We start from the raw sequence: 25,338 nt of genomic DNA, 5'->3' as shown, positions 1-25,338 counted from the left end.
TCTTTCCCAGTTGTCCCAGTGGGGCTGTAAAGGACAGGACACAAACAGTATAAAACCTCACCCAACAAAGAAAGGAAGTCCATACACCAGTGTTCATTTATTTTGGCCAATGGCATGCCTTGTTGCTTGGGTCTATTCTATCAGCAGCACCTGCTTTGCCGTAAACACTGAAAGGAAGGAGGCTGGAAATAAGAGCCCTACTATCCCCTGCCCTTAAAGGATCTGTTAGATCACTAAGCCAGAGAACAAATGCAAGGAGCCTCTTAAATGTACAGTCTCGGATGTTGCGGAACATAGAGGTAGGCTATCCTGCGGCAAGCGTGATGGAGCGCACTGGTGTGGGGTGTACTCGTAAACCAGCTGTTCTGGAAAGATAGATAGCCTGGGGCCTGCCCTTACTGGCAAGGCAACGAAAACTTGATTCAGGCACTTTTTTTTTTTCATGTTTATGTTAGGAAATCATGCTGTCCAACCAGTCTTCAAGCTCTTCCTCAGTAACAGTTTTTGATGTACTTGCTTGCTCTGGTTCCGTGTTCTTTCCTTCCGTCACAGAGGGCTCTGCGGGACCTGGGGGAAGGAAAGCAGTGTTAGCACGTGCATGCCAGTCCCCCGACTGCGGGTTAGGGCTTCCCTGGGGCTTGTTCCATGACCGAAGTCAGCGCTAACTATTTGCTTCCAACAAGGAGAAACATTCGATTATTCAAGAAGTTCAGCTCCTCGAGAAGATACAAGAATATCCTAACAATAAATGGGGTAGGAAGTGGCCCCTCTAGGTATTCTGAAGTTGACTTTCACAGTTCACTAGTTTCTTTTAAAAAGACCAACAGCTCAGTTTTCTTTTTAGTGTTGTAGCACTCCTGGAAAGTCTTCAAAGGCTCTCCAATGCAGTGTGTGGATGGAGCAGGTGCCCTGGGCCTCTCCCTATCACATGGGGCCTGGCTCCCAGAGCCCACACAAAGGGGAGGGAGTGCTCTTTGGTACAAAAGAAGATCGAAATAGCAAGGAGTCTGGAGAGTTGGTTAACAGGCCTGTTCAGATAGTCAATTAAAAGGTCTGCTGCTGCACAGCTGAGGACTAGGAGGATCTTAATGCCTTTTTATAGTGCGAGTTCAATCTGCAGCCCCGGGTTTAATATTGCAGTCAGGCAGGTAGCAGCTTTGGAAGCCTGGTGTATCGAGTGGGAGGAATATTGTCAGAAAGGTCAGCTCAGGGGGAAGTAGGGATGTGAGCACAGAAATAGATGTCCGCGGACCACAGCAGATCAATGTCAGACACTGAGGGAGAGCTGTATGCAGGGGACGCAGGTGGGGCTGTTTACAGAAAAACAGTCAAGAAGATGGATAAGGAATCAAATGAAAGCCATACCTTTTTCTTCTGGGGCCACGTCCCCATCTTTCTCAGATTCCTGGTCCTGAGACGTCTGGTCTTGGAAGATGTTCTCTCCCTCCTTTACAGGTGCATCTAAACTCAGCAGCAGATCTAATTCCTCCTCCAAGTGGCCTGCTGCTGACTGCAGTGAGGCTGTGGGTTCCTGGGAACCCTTCGTGGGACCCGGGTTTGGGCTATCTTTACCCAGGTACATGGGGCAGCCAGCAGCAACAGACTTCAGCTCAGAGACGGACCCCTTGCCTCCGGGCCCCAAGGGCCATTTTAACTGCATCCCCGGTCCCTTGCTTTCATCATTTCTCTTTGGTTTTACCTGAGGAAGCTCTAAAGGGAGAGCAGTCTGAAAGAGAAGCAGAAGGAGTTAAAAATCTGAGTCTTGGGGCACCTGGATGGCTCAGTAGGTTAAGCATTCAACTTCAATTCAGGTCATGATCTCATGGTCTGTGAGTTCAAGCCCCATGTTGGGCTCTGTGCTGATGGCTCAGAGCCTGGAGCCTGCTTCAGATTCTGTGTCTCCCTCTCTCTCTGCCATCCTTCTCCCACTTGCACTCTGTCTCTCTCTTGCTCTCAAAAATAAATATTTAAAAGAAAAAAATCTGAGTCTTGCCACATTTGCTTGAGCAGAAACAAAAATGAAGGAGGCCAAACTTTGTGCAATGGCCAATTCAATCCAGACAGGAAGGCCACAGAGGGTCTCGTATTCAGGCCCTGGCCCAGCACCCTTCCTTCCTGATGGGGGCTAAAATGTGGGAGAGACCTCACTGAAACACAACACAGGGCTGGGCCTCCCCCTGTGCCCCTCTCCACTCTGTGCTAACGTGGAGTTGAAATGGCCATGTCTTTCTAGAACTGCCCAGAGACCTGGAAGTACCACAGGTCTATGTGAATGTATGTACACTTGCATCTGTGAGGACATAAGCATCTGTAAAAGGCACTGAGACTCATTTAGCCAATCAGGTCTGTTCACTGTACTTAAACGTGCTAATAAGAAAGGTGAAGGGACAAACTCCTCAAGCTAAGAGGGGCTCTTAGTAACATTTGAGTAAAAACTCCCAGACACCAAAGAAAACGTACTATTTGATTACATTTGTAAAAAGTCCAAAAATGGGCAAAGCCAATCTTGAGTATCAGGAATCAGGAGAGTAGTTTTAGGGCAGTGGTGACTCGGGGGAGGGGTGGCTTCTGGGGTGTGGGCCATATTCTGATTCTCACTCTGGATGCAGATTCCATGGTTATACATACCTATGTGTGCACTTTTCTGTAATGATTTAAGAGAAGTCAACTCTCCAGGTGACTGTAGTGTAGGGCTAAGGCAGAGAAGCTCTGTTGGGGCGGGGGGCGAGGAGGAGGCGTGGGGTGACCAGCATGGCAGCAGGGTAGAGTGAGAATGAGGTTCAACTATGGTTGGAGGCACTGTCCCCGTATTTAAGCATCCTGAGCAGATCCAGTTTGCTAATGATCTCTCAGGGCTTTCAGAGCCGTATAGCTTTACACATAAATAGTCATCCATCATTCTCAGTGTGCAAGCCCAAACTGGGGCATGGTCCTTCATTATAATCCTGGAGTCACTGAGTTTGTTCTGGATTGGGTGTCTGGCATTGTTGTTTTTTTTTTTTTAACTCCCCAGGTTAATTCAAATATGCAAACCCAATTGAGAGAAACTGTTCTATATCATGGGGGTGGGAAAGTGAGGTTTAAAAACATTAACCAGGTTTTCAAAGTTCCTATGATTGCTTTATACCTATTTTCTAAGGCCTGCCACTGATACAACATCCTCACTGTCAAACGCTCACAGTGCTTCCTGTTTCTCCCCGAGGCCCCCACACCTTCATCTCAGTGTTACCCTGATGTGTGATGCTAACAACCATTCTGGGGGACCCAACTGTGCATGTTGGGACTTGGAACATCTCTGGACACCCCGCAGGGAGAGCAGTGCTTTCCCAATCAGTAAGAAAACCCCAAACATTCCGAAAGCACCATAGCCATTCCCCATTAGGGGCAAATGCCATCCTCTCTACTCCTCTGCCCTACCCTTAGGCTTGAGGACTCAAGCCCTAAATTCTACCAGCTGCCCTCAGCTGGGGGCAGAAACAATTGCTTGGGTAATCCATGCCTCCACTCAAGCTTAGCATCACATTCAGGTGCAGAATGAAGGTGATCATTTTAGTTGCTGGGATTCTATTTACAGTTAGTACTGCTCAGGGTTTTCACTTTTTAAAAAATTCAGTCGAGCCACAGTTACATTTTGAAGTTCCTGTAGTAACATCCATTGGGCTGCCTCGTCTCTCAGTTCATTATTCAACTGCTGTCTCACACTGGTATCACCTACATTTACGTTTCAAGCCCTTAACTGTGCACTATAAATTCCTCTATCCAACTAATATTTGCACTTTGCTATCTCAGAGGCACAAACCCATAACGTCCAAGCCTCGCCCCTCCCGATGCGATCACGTTGCTGAGGTGCACAAGCTAGAAAGCCTAGAGCAATTCTTTGCTCACTCTCCACTTCCAGTGCTTGACCAAGTCCTGCCAGTTTTGCTTTTGCAGTACCTCTTGGGAAAGCCAAGCTCTCTGCCATCTCCACCATCACCCTAGTACCAGCTCCGCCAGCACACGGGACCAGCACAGGAGCCTCCTGCTTTGCTGCCTCTCCTCCCTTCTCCTCCGCCACGTGCCTGCTTGTGTACATTCACCCAACACTTCGCCCTATCCCCACAGTCCACTCTCCATAATCCTGCAGCCACAACGGCCCTTGATACTATCATCATTAGCAGTATGACTAAGGCAGATCTGGTTGGGTCAGTCTTCCTAAAATCCTAACTCCGGCGTTCTTCTACTTTGGATCTCAGCTAATTGCACACTTCTTCAGCCCTAGCTAATCACACCGAAGCAGATCAGGTGCATTATTATATACATTCTCGTAGCGCTCTCTGCTTCTCCTTCATAGGACTTACTACAGTTGAGTCACGTGGTTGATACTCCTGTTTCCCAACAGATTCAGCTCCACGAGAGCAGGAACTGTGTCTGATCACCACTGTGTGCTTAGTGCTAACAAAGAATCTGGCGTAGAAACTTTTGAGTAAAATACCACCTCGACTTTATACTTTAACGTTTCATTCAGTTCTATCACATTTGATCCTTCAAGTGCTTTCTCCCTTAAAACTTTTAATTTTTTTAATGTTTATTTTTGAGAATAGGGAGGGGAGAGAACGAGACACAGAATCAAAAACAGACTGCACCCTCTGAGCTGTCAGCACAGAGCCTGACACAGGGCTCGAACCCATGAACTAGGAGATCACGACCTGAGCTGAAGTTGGATGCTTAACTGACTGAGCCACCCAGGTGCGCCCTCCCTTAAAACTTTTCAAAATGCTACCTTGATACAAAACCCTCAGCTTTAGGAAAACAAAAGCTCACTGGGAGACATTCTGCAGAGAGACATTTTTCACTTTTTTCTTCTGCTGCCCTAACCCACACCGGCTGGAAGATGCTGTCGGGGTTTTTACCTGGACCAATTCAGCAGCAACATTGAGGCGGAGTGAGAGGGGCAGTTCTTGAAGGGCGCAGACCAATGATTCACAGTCCACATAAAATGCTGAATTCTATCAACAGAGGAAAAATTATATACATATATCAGGTGATGATTACAAATGACCACTTAGAAGTAAAAAGGCAGAAGATGATAGAAATAAACCACCATTATAACCCCAAGTTATATCCTCTGATTAGTTCCAGATGAGAACACAAGAGACAGAAACAAGTCAGCCTAAGCCCTAGAACTAAGATACACAGTGGGGCTTGTCTCTCCAAAGTCTGTGCTCTCACCCACCTGCTAAACCTCCCCCAGAAGAAACTGAAGACCAAACTGCTGGTACCAACCAGCCCAGGCCTACCCGTGGTGCCGCTCCTCTGGGAGGTGACATACTGCACTCCAGCACATACTGGCTCTGAGCGCAGCTGGCTTTTCAGCTCTCCTCCTTCGACAGGACCTACCAGAATCATACGCCCCCACCCAGGCCCATTCAAACGATCTCTTTCCCCCGGTGCGGCTCTCCATCCCTGCCAGCCCAAAGTGGTCCCCACAGTATTATCTTCATTCTCTGAAGACACCACTTATTTTATGTCACACTGTTTTTCACTTATTATGTAAATATTTACTGATCATCTACTATGGGTCACCACTGTGTGAAGGGCATTGTACAGGCATGGCCTCTGTCTCACTTATCTTTGAACAGGCTGCATCTAATAATATTTCTGGTCAAGAACAAGTTCTCGGTGTTCTGATGAATGCAGAACTTTAGGATTATTTGAAACCCTCAGGATACGGAAATACTCTCTAAGAGTCAACATGGCTCAAAAGGAGTTGAAACATGAATTGTCTGCCTTTTGCCGTACTCCTTGATGGCTTTGGTTTATCTGTCTGCAATTTGTCCTAGAATTCTAAACCGTACCGCAGGCATATGCCCACACGGCCTCAAGCAGACAAGTATTTTTAATTCCCTACTTTTTCCATGTGGTAATCCATACTTGATGTAAAAGTGACAGGCAGTCATTTTACAAGTAACACCCCCCGCCGCACGGTCTGTGTGGTAAATCAGTGTCCATCCCAAACAAGTAAACATCACACCAGTCCAGAGATAAAATGAACCACTTACAGTGTATGCGTGTGCTGATCTAGTAGCAGAACGGCAAGGAGGGTGCCTGACCCTTTAGGCTTCGGGTCCGTGATACAGCCACCTGCCCGAGGCTGTGGGCAGATTGTCTAATCATTGTATCAGACAGTATGCTCCCGCCAGGGAGTCAGGGAGCAAAGGACAAGCCACAACTAATTCTCTGTGCTTTTTACAAGGTTAAGAATACCTGTCATCTTTCATATGGAAAGAATCAGTCAAATGCCACCTGGAAAAGAATCGAAACTCCTCGGGAAGAAAGCATGGCATGATCACAAAGCAAATGAAATGGTTGGGCTTTATGGATTTGCTGAAAGACTTCTGTGATATCTGTCCTTATTTTATGGCTTTATTTTCCTAATTATAGATACAGAGTTATTTAAAGCTATAAAGTTAAGGATTTTTTTCACCTAATACTAAAAGCAGCACAAGGGGGGAAAATTGCTTTTCAACCCTAAAGGGAAGTTTCATAGAAATGGCAAAGAAGGGGCGCCTGGGTGGCTTAGTCGGTTGGGCGTCCGACTTTTGCTTAGGTCATGATCTCGCGGTTCGTGGGTTCGAGCCCCGCGTCGGGCTCTGTGCTGACTACCAGCTCAGAGCCTGGAGCCTGTTTCAGTGACTCCCTCTCTCTCTGACCCTCCCCTGCTCACGCTGTCTCTCTCTCTCTCTCCTAGAAATAAATTTAAAAAAAAATTAAAAAAAAAATGGCAAAGAAGGCCCAATGGGAGAGCCATCCACACAAAATCATGACTATAAACTTACTACCTTACAGCCCAGTCTATATGAGGAATTCACACGGATGGCCAGGTGTAAAGGTGAACTCTAGCTTCAAAGACCGGTATAATTTAAGGTCCCCAAACATTTTCTGAACAGTTTCTGTAACAGAGACTAAACTGTACATGAATGACTACTCTTTTCTACAAGGAGTGCCTATCTCAACAGTAATGTAAGGGTGTTAGTCTTCAGCCTTCAGCAGAACGAATCCACATTCCAGACAAACCATCTTACCTGTTTTGGACACGACACTTCACCATCCCACTCTTTCTCCTCAACAAACCGGAACTGTGAGAATGAGTCCCCTAGAGATTGGAAAAAACAAAACAATTTTATGCAAAAGCCAAAGGAAAACACTCAGTTCTCCAAATTTCCCCTTTGAAATAAAAAGTGCCATTTCTGAAGAGCTAACTGTCCCGAATTCAGTGATCTCATTCAGTCAGAGTTCCTGGCTTCCACATCGTAGACTAATCTGGGCACTTGAAAATGTTGTGGGCACCAGCATTCACTGTGTCACCCAGTTCTCAGTAAGTCACCATCTCCATGCTTCTTGAGAGGCAAAAAAAATAGTTCGCCTGCAGACATGGCCATCTACTCCTAGTTAGCACATTTTCATCTCATCTGCTTAATGTATGCAAGGAAACAGATCCTTATGATTTGGGGAGCAGGTGCAGCTGAACAGGCAGAAGAACAGAACTGAAGGAACACAGTTCTAGACTTACCCACAATATGACAGACTTAATACTATCTCTCTAAGGTGAGATTATCAGCCTCAACCATCACTCTAAAATTCCCCTGGGTAGAACGTCAAATGCAAAATAAAATGCGAAGAAGGTGCACAAAATTCATTCATGTGAATCTGAGTGCACTGCTCTGCACTTGTGGAACAAAGGAAAACGAACACGTGAAATGAGCATAAACACGTGTGAAAGATGATCCTGGACAGTAAGCTTTGACACAGGGCTTATTTCGCAAATGCATATTTATTTAATTGTCTGCATTAAGAACATCTAATTTATACACGAAGAAATCTTTCTCTCCCGAGCTTTCAGGATTCTCCAAAAGGTGATCCTCCCTCAAAAACCCATGTTTGCTTCCTTTTTCTTCAGACTTTCTGCTCGAGTCAGCCTCCTTTCACAATCCAAACATACTTCATGTTCCAGCCTAGGCTCCTTCTTTACCAATCCTTCCCCCTTGTCTAGAAGACCCACACATTTCGACCCATTCATATCATACTTCTACTCCTTTGTGATACCTCTCTGGTGACTTAACCATAGAATCCACTCTCCTAAATTAAAAGAGGAAAAAAGAAGTGAAGAATTCAAAATTAAAGAGACAAAGATAAAATTAGAACCTATACTACCTCCATCACTTCCAAAACACATGGGAAACATGATCATTTGGCAAGATCAAATTCAAGGCCAAAAGAACCAAGAACATCACTATTAGAAGAAGGGGTAAAATTAATACTCTCAGTCATCAGCAAATCAATTTGATCCCTCAAAAATTATGATAATAAAGGATCTAAATGATATAATTAATAAGGTTTTATATGTGTATATGGATAGATGAGTATTGATGTGCATGTATACATTATGACTGTATCTGTGTACTTTCTTTATAAATATCTGTGCAACATTAGTTTTTAAAAAGAGATATAAAAAGGCCACCAAAAACCTCAATAAATCCAAAACTGTAGCAGTCATACAAACCACATTTGCTGGTGATAAACATTTATAGCTCACATAACACATAAGGAAAGGGTTAATCTCTCTTATGTACAAAGAGCTTTTGCAAATCAAGCAGAATAAAACCATCTAACAGAAAAAGAGGAAAAGGAATGAAAGGGGCGCCTGGGTGGCTTAGTCGGTTAAGCGTCCGACTTTCGCTTAGGTCATGATCTCACGGTTCGTGGGTTCGAGCCCCGCGTCGGGCTCTGTGCTGACTGCCAGCTCAGAGCCTGGAGCCTGTTTCAGTCTGTGACTCCCTCTCTCTCTGACCCTCCCCTGCTCACGCTNGAAGAAATCTTTCTCTCCCGAGCTTTCAGGATTCTCCAAAAGGTGATCCTCCCTCAAAAACCCATGTTTGCTTCCTTTTTCTTCAGACTTTCTGCTCGAGTCAGCCTCCTTTCACAATCCAAACATACTTCATGTTCCAGCCTAGGCTCCTTCTTTACCAATCCTTCCCCCTTGTCTAGAAGACCCACACATTTCGACCCATTCATATCATACTTCTACTCCTTTGTGATACCTCTCTGGTGACTTAACCATAGAATCCACTCTCCTAAATTAAAAGAGGAAAAAAGAAGTGAAGAATTCAAAATTAAAGAGACAAAGATAAAATTAGAACCTATACTACCTCCATCACTTCCAAAACACATGGGAAACATGATCATTTGGCAAGATCAAATTCAAGGCCAAAAGAACCAAGAACATCACTATTAGAAGAAGGGGTAAAATTAATACTCTCAGTCATCAGCAAATCAATTTGATCCCTCAAAAATTATGATAATAAAGGATCTAAATGATATAATTAATAAGGTTTTATATGTGTATATGGATAGATGAGTATTGATGTGCATGTATACATTATGACTGTATCTGTGTACTTTCTTTATAAATATCTGTGCAACATTAGTTTTTAAAAAGAGATATAAAAAGGCCACCAAAAACCTCAATAAATCCAAAACTGTAGCAGTCATACAAACCACATTTGCTGGTGATAAACATTTATAGCTCACATAACACATAAGGAAAGGGTTAATCTCTCTTATGTACAAAGAGCTTTTGCAAATCAAGCAGAATAAAACCACCTAACAGAAAAAGAGGAAAAGGAATGAAAATAAGAAATACTATTTGCTAATATATATACTTATATATATATATACACACACTTATAAGTATATGTGTGTGTATATATATGTATACATATATATGAATAAATTAAAAATCTGGTAGATTTTTAAAACTTGACCAAATATCTGATTGCCATACTCAGTGTTATATTTGGCATTTCTGAACTTCTATATTATACAAGATGCTGTGGCTGCATAGATTAATATATAACCAGCACAAGACACAGTAATGCAAACAAGGCATGCTACACTATCTCTTTTTAATATCTGAATATTCACTTTCAAATACAGGTAAGATTCCAACAATGACTAAATAGCTTGATGCAAACCAATCCTCTCACTGAGGCTAGCTAACACTAGGCCAAAAAAGAGCCACTTAGAACACGAGTGACATAGGTCCCAGAAAGAAGGGAAGCTAAGGAGGTAAGCCTGACATTTGAACTGCTTTTCCCAGACATGACAGACACTTCTCCAAAGAAGACATACAGATGGCCAACCAACACATGAAAAAATGCTCAACATCACTCATCATCAGGGAAATACAAATCAAAACCACAATGAGATACCACCTCACACCTGTGAGAATGGCTAACATTAACAACTCAGGGAACAACAGATGTTGGCAAGGGTCACATGCTAGCAAGGATGTGGGGGAAAGAGGATCCCTTTTGCACTGCTCGTGGGAATGCAAACTGGTCCAGCCCCTCTGGAAAGCTGTATGGAGGTTCCTCAAAAAATTAAAAATGAACTACCCTATGACCCAATTGCACTAGTAGGTATTTATCTAAGGGATACAGGTGTGCTGTTTCAAAGGGACACATGCACCCCAATGTTAATAGCAGCACTATCAACAATAGCCAAAGTATAAAAAGAGCCCAAATGTCCATCAATGAATGAATGGATAAAGAAGATGCAGTATGTATATGTATATGTATATATATATACCACATATATATGTATAACATACATACACACAAGGGAGTATTACTTGGCCATCAAAAAGAATGAAATCTTGCCATTTGCAACTATATGGATGGAACTAGAGAAATTAGAAAAAGCTAAGCGAAATTAGAGAAAGAAATATCNAAATAAATAAATAAATAAATAAATAAATAAATAAATAAATAAATAAAAACAGGGAGCGGGACAAAGAGACTCTTAAATATGGAGAACAGGGTTACTGGAGAGGTTATGCATGGGGGGCTGAGCTAAATGGTAAAGAGGCATTAAGGAATCTACTCCTGAAATCACTGTTGCACTGTGTGCTAACTAATTTGGATGTAAATTTAAAAATTAAATTAAAAAATAAAAGAGGGCCCCTGGGTGGCTCAGTTGGTTGAGCACCTGACTTCGGCTCAGGTCATGATCTCGCAGATGAATTCAAGCCCCGCTTCAGGCTCTGTGCTGACAGCTCAGAGCCTGGAGCTTGCTTTGGATTCTGTGTGTTCCTCTCTCTTTGCCGTTCCTCCTCTCATGCTCTGTCTCTCTCTCAAAAATAAACATTTTTTAAAAAATAAATTTTAAAAAAAGAACTGCTTTTCCCTTTAAGGCATTAGTGTATTCCCACAGGTGGTGCTGAGAAACTGAAGAACTGAGCACAAAGTTACAACCAGGAGGTTGTAAAAATGTGGAGAGCTTTTGCTAGTTTTATGGTACAAAGCAGACAAAAATTGGAGTTCAGGGCCCAAGGATGAGGAAGAATTTTAGAAAATCCAAAACTTTCAGCTGGGAGCCCTGATGAGTAGATCTTGGAATTGGGGACGGTGGGCGGGAGCAGGCAGCACCTGGGGGACTCAGTTGGTTGAATGTCCAGCTCTTGATTTGAGCTCAGGTCATGATCTCACAGTTGTGAGATCAAACTCTGCATCAGGCTCAGCTCATGCAACCTGCTGGGGGTTCTCTGTCTCCTTCTCTCCCATTTGTGCTCTCTCTCTCTCTCAAAAACAAACAAACAAACAAAAAGTGGGAACGAAGCAGGAATAAACCAACCCTTACACAGTCTGAAACAAAGCTGTAAATCATCTCACTCTCTGATTCTGCCTATAAGAAGCAAAAGTAAATCCTTTATGGAGGAAAATGACATTATCAGTAGCCTAAAATTATCTCGGTTTTTCATAACCAGTGTCCAAAATTCATTAAAAACCATCAAGTATATCAAGAGAAGAGACCAAGATAACAAAAAACTAAGACAGGGGGAAAAAATAAAACCCTAGAGAAAAGTCCATAGAGGTTAAGATACCAAAGTTATCAGACATGGATTTTGTAATTGAGCAATGTAAAATTTTAAGAATAGGAAAATCTATAAAATCACAATGACATCCATGAAGTCATCTCTGATTCATACAAAAGACACACATACAAAATACAAAGAAGAAAATGCTTGAGGAAAAAGAGATACCGAAAACATGTTTTGCTTACGGTAATCCAACTTCAAAAACACACTTTTAAAATTGTAATAAATAAGTAATATAGAGGCCAACTCTGAAAAATAAGCTTGTTCAAATGTCTACAAAAAGAATGCCAATCTGTCTACTCCTGTCCCTGAAGATCAAAGAGTGTTCAGGTTTGTGGAAATTATGAATCCTGGCATCAAGAGTGCTTTTGGAAAACAGTTCACCAACATTCTTCTTCCTCACTTATACTGCAACATACACAAAAACAATGGTGATATTACCAAATGTGCCACTGCTCTATTGTGTGCATCAGACACTTGGACATGAAGGCCTCCTTTAAATAAAACAGCACAGGGACCCCTGGGTGGCTCAGTCACTTGAGGGTCCAACTCCTCATTTCCACTCAGGTCATGATCTCATGGTTTGTGGGACTGAGCCCCACATCCAGCTCCTTACTGAGTGTGGAGCCTGCTTAAGATTCTCTCTTTCTCTCTCTCTCCCTGTGCCCCTTTTCCTGCTCACTTGTTCAAACAAACAGCACACTTCCTTAACAATCCATTCAATCCTGCTCTTGCTTTATTCTCTTATTGGAAGAGTTCCTGGTCTCTCACACTCACATGGTGAGCCCAGATGAAGAAATATAGAGTGGAAAGCAACAGTGACAGCTAACTGTGGTTGACAATGCAAAAAGCATGGTGAAGGGTGTCTGAGGAGCTGCAAGCATTCAAAGCTTCGGTCACACTCACACAGGTGTGTGTTCACGTGGTAATTATGGCACAGTGACATGGACACAACTAGAAAGCATAAATGGCGTTCTGTACTTTCTTCTTCTTCGGCCAAAAACTAATTTCATGAGTTATAAGAGGTTGTGGAACTGCCTTGTTGTGTACTTACAGAAAAATCCTCAAACAAGATGGGGCAAGAGCTGGTACCTCTTATACAGGCTGCTTGAAGCAACAACAGAAACAAAAAAACCATAAAATTCTACTTTGCGTATAAGGATACCAAAATCGCAGGCCTGCTAAATCCAATGATTGCTTATTAAGAACATGATTTATTCACTAGAATTTGCTAAATAAGGCAGGGGCAGATTTAAACAAAACGGACAGATTTTGAAAATTCACATTTTTCTAACATATAAAAAGTCTTGTGTCTTTCTATCCCAGAAATCATGGTGAAGCTGGTGTGCATGCAATGAAAGCAGAGATACAGAGATACATGTGCTATTGAAACAATTCTGTTACATCTTGAAAGTCAACCGCATTAATATACTGCCACAATTTAGAGCCAAAGTTAATGACAGGGTTTTTTTTTCAAGTAACTAATTATGTGAGGCAGCAAAAATATCAGAAAGTTGGATATATGCATTGGCAGCAATCTTACGTATGCTCCTAAAGGTATTTAGAGAGTAAGTTTCAAGCAGTGCACAATGCTTCAATTTCTGAGATTCCTTCAATTAAACTTATGATCATCACACAAATCTCCAAGGCCAGTGGTTAATGAGGACGTTAAGTCATTACCTAGTCTTTTCCTAGTTATTACTGGAGGAAACAAGGTTAGTTGCCAAGGGGCAACATTAATATCATCAGTACTATACTCTGTAGTATAGTGACCCCAGGAATAATCCAACACCAGGCATTGGGAGAAAAGGAGAACATATATTGTAAAAATTAAATCTGACTACTATAAACTTTTATTAGAGAATTTTAAGTTTTGTTAAATTTTCAGATCTTTTTTTTTTGTATTCCAGACATCCATTCTATGACAGTGATAATTATTTAGCCTTAGTTTCAGTAAAATATGACATAACATTTGACCATTTGGCTAAAATGTGTATTTGGTGTGCCTCCAATATTCAATTAGTGACACTGTATGAGGCATTTGAAAAATAAGGTAGCTTATGTAACATACAGCATGATGACTACAGCTAATAACACTGTATTTGCATAACTGAAAGTTACTGAGAGTAGATCTTAAAAGTTCTCATCACAAGAAAAATAACTATAACTATGTAACAGATGTTAAATAGATTTCTGGTTACCATTTTATAATATATGCAAATATTGAATCATGTTGTACACTTAAAACTAATATAGTTTTACATGTCAATTATACCTCAATTTAAAAAAATAAGGTAACTATATATACTGATGGAAAGATATTATTTCAACTGTTACATGAAAAATCAAGTTTAATATATATGCATATGCATATACACATTTGCTATATACACATGTGTGTATATATCACTAAATACTAATATATGCATAGAAATAAGCCAAGATAATTATATACCTATTTTAAGAATGATTCTCTCTCAGAGGGTGGGACTGAAGGAGACTTCCTTTCTGCATAATACATTTTCCAGATGAATTTTCCTTTGTAAACAACAAGCACATGTTACTTTTGGAACCTAGCCAAAAAGAAGGAAGGAAATCTAAAAGAAAAAAAAAAAAAAGCTAAAATGTCCTTAGGGCAAAGACCTTCTCAGAATGCATTTAAGACAAAACATACATAGATCTCATAGGCTGAAACCACAGATGCCATTCATTCTATCCCTCACTTTATAGAAGAACAGAGAATGTTAGGTCTAGAGAGGCTCAATGTCCTGACCAAGGCCACACGGTCAGTTAATGGCTGGACACCAGCACCTGTTGGGTCCTACCATTTGTTATTAGACCTATAATTAATAAAGTTATTTCCACTAGGTTTCTTGGCTATCTGAGTTCCCTAGGACAAAAACAGATAACAAATATTTATGACATTTGATATACTAATATTTGACATGCTGACATGTTTGAAGACATGAAAATCTAAACTCAAAAATAAGTAATTCTTCATTTTAGGAAAGGGATTACTTCAAGGGTTCCTTTAAATAACTACAATAGGCCTTCTAAAAATAAAACTAAGTTTCACAGAACTCTGATAATGATAGTATTCTGTTAATGACAGGAGAAATAAAGGTGATATACCAACTCCATCACTGTATTTATAATACTCCGGATTCTCACTCTGCCTACCTTCTCACATTGGTCTAAAACAGTCTTAGAATCACTGAAAAAGTGGACACTACACTTGTTAGAATTCTACAGTACCAATATACTTTCAAAAGCTTACCATCTAGTCATAGATAACACAGCTTTGAATTATAAGCTTACCCTTTCTGCACCACCAGCAAAAACACCTGAAAGGACTTAATATAACCAGGAAGCTCTCCAGAGGAAGTTCAGGTGGGATTACAAGGAACGACCTTTATGTGGTCAATAAGAACCTGCTAAGATTTCTAGTTTCAACAACATACATCAGATGTACACAAAGAGTAAGCATGAAAGAAAGAAGATGTGCCCAAGCCTAGTTACACCCAATTCCAATAATTTGGTAGTGGCAGGCAATTCCCATAACTGACATCTGTCCTAGGAATTTGGAGCTTTTTCTCACAAAATTGGCCTAGACCTATGTGGTGCCTCCTTTCAGAAACCAAGTCTAAAAAGCAAGAGGAATGGATCACTAGTTCTGGATGAATACTTCAGTTGAAGCTCCATTTTCCTGGCTCTTCATCGGGATCATCTTCCTTTATCTGCCACACAGCCCTGAGAATATGCCCTCCACCAGGACATAGGTCTCTGGGAAATCACAAATGAACCCCATAGGCTGGCAAGCTCACAATCTTCATAGAAAGAGAGTAAATCCAAATAGTCACCATGATGGCTGTTATAGGAAAATGAAATATATACCCTTTTTTTCTCTGAATTTCTCTATTCTCATCTACGAGGTATTTGAAAGGTCAAGGTGGATCCTAAGTCTACAGGCTGACACAGATCAAACCAAAGATAGCCCATAGTTCAGCTAATAGGACATAAAACATCTTTGCCACCCAATGTCTAGCTTCCATGGATGAACTTTTCTAGACGTAGATGTCAAGCACTTCAATATATACCCCAAACAAAGCAACAGCTCTCTGTCTTTATGAGAACTATTATTCAAGTCATTACACTGATTAATAAAAAAAAAGTTAGGTCAAGCCAAAAGAACAGTACTAGTAAGAAAAATCTCTCCTCCTGCTCAACAGTGACCTATAATTAGCTTTCTCACCAGATAGGGGGCCCCAAACGCCCCTGACCATCAAATATCCACATTGAGCACCACATGATAAGATGTGCCTATCTTTCCAATGCCCCTTAAATGTGGCTTCCCCATCTGCATGGACCATGTTGAAGGAAAAGCCAAATACACTCAAGTACCCTGAGAGGTTTCCAGGCTTTATGAGAGAAGGATGATGCTGACATTCTGGAATTTAGAATCCAGCTATTTTTCCCCAAAATAATTGGTGAATACTCTGTTAACCTTGTACCACTGTAGGCAATCTAATAAAATCTCTCAGATCACTTTTTCCCCCTTAAGTTTATATGTACGTATGTTTGTTTGTTTACAGAGTACACATGGGGAAGGGGCAGAGAGAGAGGGAGAGCGAGAATTCCAAGCAGGCTCCACACTGTCAGCACAGAGCCCAAAACAGGTCTCAAACCCACAAACCATGAGATCATGACCTGATCCAAAATCAAGAGTTGGGTGCTCAACTTACTGAGCCACCAAGGCACCTCAAGATCAATGATTTTCTGAAACAAGGCCAACATCAAACCCTGGCATAGAATCCCAAGATAAAAGCAAATGATTAGACAAGGAAGAATAAGTAAGAGAATTGAAGGACCAATCCCTCAAACAAGCAATGGAATCTTAAGATGTTAGAAATGACTGTAGTAAATTAGTGTGTCCCTTACGATTAGGTCTGGCTGTGTGCAAGGAAGACCTGAGAACTTATGGCTTAAAGAAGATAAGAAGGTATATCACTATCAACCAAATGAAGTTGAAACTTAGGTGGTCAAATGCTGGCATGGTGGTCCAGGCTCCTTCCAGTTCATTGCTCTACCATTCCTATGAAGACCCTTCTCACCATGATGCCAGATGATGACCAGGGCTCCCGCTATCCCATCAAAATTCCAGACAGCAAGCTGGAAGAAGACTTGAAGAACAATAGGCAAAAGGCATGGACCATCTGTCAGTTGTGTTTTCCCAGAAATGACCACAGAACATTTCCACTTACTTCTCTTTTGGCAGTATCATACTATTTTATTAAGCTACAAGGAATGTGGGATAATTGATTTCTTCCCAAGTGATCATTGGCCCAGATAAGAATCAGGGATTTGAAAAGAAAGAGAATGAATATGGGATGGAGAAGCAAGTACAGTTGACTTTGAATAACAGTTTTGAACTACACATGTTCATTTATATGCAGATATTTTTCAATAAATACAATACTGCAAATATTTTCTCTTATGATTTTCTTGACATTCTCTTTTCTCTAGCTTATTGTACTGTAAGTATACAGTATATAGCAGATATAACATACAGAATATGAATTAATCAATGATTTACATAATCAGTAAGGCTTCTAGTGAACAGTAGCCTACTAGTAGTTAAATTGGGGAGGGGAGTCAAATGTTATACATGGATCTTTAACTGCGTGAGGGGTTGAGACCCCAGCCCTGTGATGGCCAAGGGCCAACTGTACTCTCTCTGACAAATTACCAGAAGGTCCTACTCAAGGGGTAGTTAATAAGGGTCAGTTTCTAGGGTTGTGATTATGCTCAGTGAAGTATAAGCTGTCTCTAATTATTTCAGTGAAATGCTTGTAACACCCAAACTTTTCAAACTGTAGTTAAAATTAACTTTGGAGAATACATGCCTTTCAACTTTTTTCTCCAAATCTGGTCTGAGGTAAGTGTGAGATACATTTCTAGTTTCCAGCATAATGTAAGAATTTTGTAGTGAAATAGTTTACTACCTTTCTCAGGGAAAATGGGCATATGTGAGGTTAAACAACTTTAGAAGTAACAATTCATTTATTTAGTAACTTTTTCATTCTTTCATACATTTTTCAGCACAACTCTGTGCCAAGCACTACCAGGTGTTAATAATATAAATATGTAAGGCATGCTCCCTGCTCTCCTTGCTCTCAGATCCAGAGTTGAACAAGAGGGACTACACAAAACAGAAAAAAATAAAATAAAAGGAAAGTTAAATTCCTTCCCCAAACCTTCAGAAGGGGTAATACTCTCCCTTCCTTGTTTGATGCATTTATACACATAACAATGTGCTTTTGGTGTTGATTTACTTAAAAAATATTCAGCCCAGGGGTGCCTGGGTGGCTCAGTCAAACATCCAACTCTTGCTTTCGGCTCAGGCCGTGATCTCACAGTTCGAGAGTTCTGCACTGGCTAACAGTGCAGAGCCTGCTTGGGATTCTCTCTCTTTCCCTTTTTCTGCCCCTCCTGCACTTTCTCAAAATAAATAAACTTAAGAAAAAAAAAGATTCAGTCCATCTAACAGTTTATTTGTACTTTATTTATAGCCTATCAGACACCCAAAAGTTGGTGAAAACATCATACAAAGAATCAAAGTTTCCAGATCTAATATCTGAAGTAGACTGTGCTCTAATGCCATCGGCAGTCTTGCAATGACACACAATTCACTTCCGGAGGGAGATAAGAAAGAAGAGTGAGGCCAATGACAAATGGTCATTATCTGGAAAATAGCCTCACACCTGTCGAATGATGCTTAGATTCAAACACACACACATACATACACACACACACACACACACACTCAGCGCAGCAATACAGAAAAAAGCACAATCCCACTACTACAGTGGTACTCTCCAAAGCTCACTTTGAAACTCAGCAATGAGGTCTCATAGCAGAGTCAAACCTTGCCTGAGTTTCATGGCCTATCATCTATTCCTTATTATTTCATTTTCCTGTCTACATACTGCATACTTTTTGAAAGTCAATCTACCCTTATTATTACTCATGTCTCTCATACATAGTATTTTCTACCTTAATCTGCCCAAGTTTTCTTCTTCCAATGAAAAGTTCTCCATCAAGGTTAATGTTAAATAATTAAAATCTCCAAGGACTACAATCCCATGACGAAAGAGATGGCTCAAAGCATACCCTCAGAGGACACTATGGGATTTGCTGGAGAAAATGTCTGAACCCTCATTTCTATCAGGAATATAAGATTGCTTTCAATTTGTTGTTTACCTGCTAAACGTATGCCAGAATCTCATAAATGAAGAATTAAGAAGTCTTACCTACTGTCCTATCTTTGACTTGTCTGTTTATTTTCTTACTGTACCTCAGTTCACTGAAACCATCTCTGTGGTACTAATTCATATCTTAGTATAAAATCCAAATTCACACCTTTAACTGCTGACAGCTCTTCCTCCAGCTTCTATTCTCATTTGTAAGATTCCAGAAAGCCTTTCTTGAAAATCACATAAGGACTTTCCTAGTCGAATTCATTTCTCGTAAACATAATATTCTCCATAAAATCTTCAAGCAAGCAGCTCTAGCAAGCACTAGTAATACCCAAGCTGGAGAGAAGAGACCTTGAGCCAACCAATTTTATTGAGGTCAACTCATGCAGGCAATACAGAACCTGTGAAAGGGAGTTTGAACTTCTTCTTAGTCTTGGTTTTCTTTTTTTAAACTTTCACAAATCTGGTTTTTGAGAACACCTGGAATGAGTTTCACAGGGCAACATGTCCCCAGAGAAACAACATGAACAGAGGCCTCAAGATAGAAGGGAGTTTGGCTGTTCAAGAAGCAGAAGGCAGGCCAGTATGGCTAAAGCGTGGTGAGGGGTGAAGAGGCCAGACATGACTAAGAGGACCTGGGTCATATTCTTCATGCGACTCAATATTTTCAACCAGTTATGAAGTTTTGCCGCTGAGCACTGTATTCCACAATAATAACAAGGCTTAGCAAAACTCAATTCATCCTATTTCTCTGTTAAACACATTTTCCATGAGTACCTAAACACATACTAACTCTGAAGTGAATATTATTCTTAAGCTGTTTACAGAGTGAGACAACACCAAACTAAACCAAACCCAAACAAAACAAAACAAAACAGAAGGGCCAAACTGTTACCCTCAAAACATAAAGGGTAGAAGATATAAAAGTTCTCTCTGTCTGCAAAGGATTATAGCTCGTTCTAATTAACATTAGCGTGCTATATGCCATCTCTCCAAGCCATTCTTGAGAACCTAGAACCCAAACATGAAGCTAAGGAAATTGAGGAGCTATCCTAACTGGTAATTGTCTCAGGGAAAAATTTTGTGGGACCTCTAACGAAATCTTTGGACACAGGCAAATCTCTACGTCTATGAACATACCATTTCTTTCTAATTAATATCCAGAGCTGCTAATCTGGAGAGTGACAGACTTTCAAATAGTCAGCGATAGAAGGGAAAGGAAATAGAGTGGGCAGAACAAAATTCACCTAATAACATGGAGAATCCCTGTCACCTGGTCCAGAGATCAGCAGAGAAGTAGTTGGTGTTCAGCCTCTTGGTTCTCTGTTCTTACTCAGTTGCTCACAGACTCTAACCTTGGTATCTGGCACTGACCACTGAACTGTGTCGCCTAGACTTTAGCTATTTAGGATGACAGTCATTTTGAACAGCACCTTTCCAGAAACAATCCCTAACTATGAACCTTGCCCTATGCTAGCATTCCCAGGCCTGCCATTTTGTTTTGGTATCCATTTCACTGCTATTTTTTTCTTTGCATAGATGCTAGTTATTTTGATGATTAAGAGCATTCAACACTTAAGTGCAGCACTATGAAGCAGAAATGCAAACAGCACACTCAGAAGCCTTAGTATTTGCTATTACTGAACACGTTTTGATGGGCATTCTTTGGGTCCTAGAATTATTTATATAAATGATATCTATTGCTTTTATCAGAAAGTCACAAATTGCCTTGTATTTGGTAGATCCGTTTAAGGCTGTTGGTATTAAGGATGTTGATTCTCATTATATAAATGCCTTACAGTGCACTTGGCTTTCTTTTATTTAAAGTTTACATTCCATATCAAGAAGACAGATTCTTTTTAAAAATCTGATACACAAAGAACACAAAACTAGATGGAGTAACTTGATAAATTGAGTAGCTTATGGATTATAACAAAGGATTCATGAGCTCACATAAATACAGGTATCCTCTACTTTCCAGAAGTTCATACTATGCCACTTCACATTTATGAAAGACCTATGATAGTATGGTAATGGCTTTTTTTGTGAAGGCAAAAATCCTCTTCCAATTTCTTTCAGTTAGTGAGAACAGGGACTAAATGTAGGTCATTCATAAGAGTGAAATGGCATAAAGCAAACTTTACAAAAGCAGATACTCTTCACCTGACGCCATTTTGGCTTCAGAGAGCTTTCATAGGAACACTGCTTTTAGAGAGCAGAGGAAATCCATATTGAGATCCCTTGACATACTTAAAATGTTACTGACTTTCTAAAACCTTTACTTAAAACTTTTCTGAATACATTCATTGTTAAATGGGAGGAACATCAGTGGATTATCTATTTTTAAAAATCTGCTGTTTGGATGCTAACTCAGGTGTTTCCAGTTTGATGATCATGTATGTGTTTTATTGTATACCCAGAATAAACATTTTTATTTTCATGGGTATTATCAAAAGTAGCAACATCTTTTCAAAGTTTCAAAGCTCAACATAGAATATATACAATTGAGCTATCAGAGGAATAGCTCTAAGCCACAGGTATATTTCTTATGTTTTAGGAGTAGAATAAGGGTAATAAATGCTGGGTTTGTTGTTGCTTTTTTAAAGGAAGAATTATCTTCTACATCGTTTTTTTTTTTAATTTTTTCTTTTTTATTTCTAGGAGAGAGAGAGAGCGAGCGTGAGCAGGGGAGGGTCAGAGAGAGAGGGAGTCACAGACTGAAACAGGCTCCAGGCTCTGAGCTGGCAGTCAGCACAGAGCCCGACGCGGGGCTCGAACCCACGAACCGCGAGATCATGACCTAAGCGAAAGTCGGACCCTTAACCGACTAAGCCACCCAGGCGCCCCTATCTTCTACATCTTTTTACTACAACTAACTATATGAGAGACTTTGGCCAGGCAAGGAACCCGTGGAATCTGTTTACCAAATTCCAATTGACTTGTTTTAGCAATCATTTTGACATAATTACCCAGCTTTGCTCCATTTCATGTTTGCTGCATTTCCAGGAGATGCCATTGGGCAGAATTCAGCAAGTTAAGGGCCTAATTTATCTTAAGCATGTACATATGGAAAGTTAGCCCCATCTGGAGCTTTCCTGGTATTAACCAGACAACATGCTTTTTTTTTTTTTATTTTGGTATCTCCTCTAAAGAATAAGGTCTCTTTTTAATAACAATAATATTACAGTATGTAAAATAGCAATGATTAAATAATAAATACTACTAAATACACATAATATTTAAGTATCTCCATAAAATGGTTAGGTTTCTCTGGTGGGATGAGGAGGGATGGTGAGAAGATTATTTATTTATAAACTTAAAAAAGCAAAACAAAATAAAAACAAAGAGAGAAAGAGAGAAAGCACTGAAGGGGCAGAGAGAGGGGGAGATAGAGAATCCCAAGCAGGATCAGCACCAGCAGCACACAGCCCATTGTGGGGCTCAAACCCACAAACCATGAGATCATGACCTGAGATGAAATCGAGTTGGATGCCTAACCGACTGAGACAGTCCTAACCGACAGATGCCCCAGGAGATTGTTTTTTTATATGTGATGTACAGGTGTGTGCAAACCATGATCCAAATAAATTCCTCACAATACATTTAATTGATGTGTCCCTTAAATATCTGTAGTAATTATAATTTATTTGTTGAAGAAACCAGATCATTTGACCTGTCATTTTTTCACTTCCTGTATTTTACTGATTTGTACTTTCATACCACCTAATCTGTTCTTTTATTTTTTATATTTCCTATAAACTGGGAGTTAGAATTACAGGCTTGATCAGATTGAAATGGAATGTTTCCAAAGGATGCTTTTAAAATCAGACAATTAATTGAAATTTAAAAGGACAGAATCCAATTTTAGATAAGGGTGTAATGTTGGCTTTTCAAGTTATCTGGACAGGAGGAAAGTATCCCAGACCTACTTTTGCCTGAAATGTTAAGAAGATGAGAAGATCTTAAAACTGCTCATCAGTAACATCATTTAGTAGGGAAATTAAAATAAACTTAAGTAATATTAGAGGACAGTGTTTTTAAAAAGTGATTGATAGGGGAGCCCGAGTGGCCCAGTCAAATGGATGTCCAACTTCAGCTCATGTCATGATCTCGCCATTCTGAAGTCTCTCAGAGCCTGGAGCCTGTTTCAGATTCTGTATTTCCCTCTCTCTACCCCTTGCTACCTACCCCCTCTGTCTCTCAAAAATAAATAAACATTAAAAATTTTAAAAGTGGTTGATAATACACAACCTGTTGTCATCTTAATGACACCATAATAATATCCAAAATGTTAATTGACAATAAGCTTTTATTCAGATGAGCAGAGATTAGATCATGATCACCCAAGGAAATGGTTGTTATGTTTGTATCCCCTTTTGAACTCCTTTTGTTTTCCAAGGAAAAGGAGTAGCAAGTAAAAGAGAAGAGGGTCACTTTCCATGCCACTGTCTCATCTCTGTAATTATGAGATGGGACACAAACAGAAGCAGATCTGTGCACTAGGTAAATTCAGAGCTCTGTTCTAAGAAATTTCAAGAAGTGGTGCATAATTAGAGACTTCCAAAGGAAGAATTATAATGCTCTGGGCTGGCTGCTTTGTGGGGCTTATGGAAGAACTCCTTTTTTAAATTTTTTTTAATCTTTATTTTTGAGAGAGAGAAAGAGAGCATGAGCGGGGGAGGGGCAGAGAGAGAGGGAGACACAGAATCCAAAGCAGGCTCCAGGCTCTGAGCTGTTAGCACAGAGGCCAACACGGGGCTTGAACTCACAGATCATGAGGTCATGACCTGAACTGAAGTCGGACACTTAACCGACTGAGCCACCCAGGTGCCCCAGAATGACTCTGGTCCCAGTGAATTCACAAGCTGAAGGGAAGGAAAGGGTTCATGCAACCACCACACATGGGTCCCCCACCCCAGTACAGGCAGCATCAGGATGCCTAGAGGTTTGGTCCTTTGATTTCCTCTGATGAATATGGCAAATGAACAGCCCCTTTTCTTCCCACTAATGCAGGGCTTCTAACGCTAAGGGCCAGGGACCTAAACTCCTTTCTGCTGCTCCACATGCCTATGTCCCATCAGTTGTACTCAGGTTCTAAAGTTAAATTTTAGTGAATGATACATATTATGTTCATTTATTTATAACTATCATTGTGAAAATATAATACTGTTAAAATGGTCTTTATCTCAGACTTCTAATTAAATTATAAAGTGGTATTTTGTTACAAAATAAAATGTCAATTTTTATCACCCCGTTTTTTTAGGTAATGTTAAAAGATTTTCTCTTTTCTGGTGGTAAATGAGAAAAAAAACAGCTATCTGAAATGTCAATGTTTCTAAACCCATTATATTTTTAAAGCTGTTCAAATGTAATAAATTTTGGCATTGCTTTTCTTTGGTTTCTTTCTGGAGAGGTCCATCCTGCTGCCAAATGGGAAATAGATTTTTTTTGAACAGTTATATGTGACATTTAAAAGCTGATAATTCTATTTATAGATGTAGTCTTTCAAGGTAATTTAACTGTCTCTAGAGAAAGCTTGGATTATGTAGTTTACATATTTTTTTTAAACTTTAAAAGGTTTCGATAATCTGTATAATACATGGTTAACTGTTCCCTTTTCTTAGTTTGGTCGCTGGGCCTATGATCACCTAATGGCATGAAGACCATAGAAGACTGGCTTCTTCATGCAACATGTAAACAATGAATAACCATAAACCACATCAAAATATATACCATCTACCTATGTGAAGAAAAAAAATCACCATGAAATGAACACCAAAATAAAATGGCAGAGATCAGCCTTCTGCAGAAGGTCATCAACATAAAGGGAGACATCTCAACATGTCCACTTAACTAAAGTTCTCAGAGCAGCTTCACCTACCGAGGACTAAGAACCAAGATGTGTGCACAGCATGGAGGTCCACATGATCTTAAACAAGTAAGATCCAAAATAAGCTGTTGACTCTGACCCAAGACAATGAACCCAAACACAGAGCTCACTCTCAACTGCTTCCACCACTGGTGCCCAGGCAGGACTCCACAGGGGTCAGAGTCAATGTTCCGCCTGGGAGAGGGCTTTCGTCACCACCGCTAGCACCAGATAACCATTTACATATAAAAGTTGTATCTGACTTAAGAGTGTCCGATCCAGCAATCAAATAAATG

The 25,338-nt window shown here is 40.4% G+C and overlaps 1 protein-coding gene across 1 annotated transcript in view; it reads right to left on the bottom strand.

Moving 5' to 3' along the window:
* Window positions 1-73: 73 nt before the first annotated feature.
* Window positions 74-25,338, bottom strand: part of AVEN (apoptosis and caspase activation inhibitor) — a 155,336-nt gene continuing 130,071 nt past the window's right edge. The window contains exons 4-7 of the mRNA XM_077771635.1: window positions 7,065-7,135; window positions 4,893-4,988; window positions 1,366-1,726; window positions 74-567 (exon numbers count right to left, since the gene is read on the bottom strand). Of these exons, the coding sequence (XP_077627761.1) occupies window positions 452-567; window positions 1,366-1,726; window positions 4,893-4,988; window positions 7,065-7,135 (644 nt within the window). The 3' untranslated portion in view covers window positions 74-451. The remainder of the gene's footprint in view (window positions 568-1,365; window positions 1,727-4,892; window positions 4,989-7,064; window positions 7,136-25,338) is intronic.

Source organism: Crocuta crocuta, unplaced genomic scaffold, assembly GCF_008692635.1.
Source record: "Crocuta crocuta isolate KB4526 unplaced genomic scaffold, BGI_CrCroc_1.0 scaffold156, whole genome shotgun sequence".
Lineage (NCBI taxonomy): Eukaryota > Metazoa > Chordata > Mammalia > Carnivora > Hyaenidae > Crocuta > Crocuta crocuta.
Note: the sequence above shows the minus strand (reverse complement) of the source record. Positions and strands in the feature narration are given on the sequence as shown.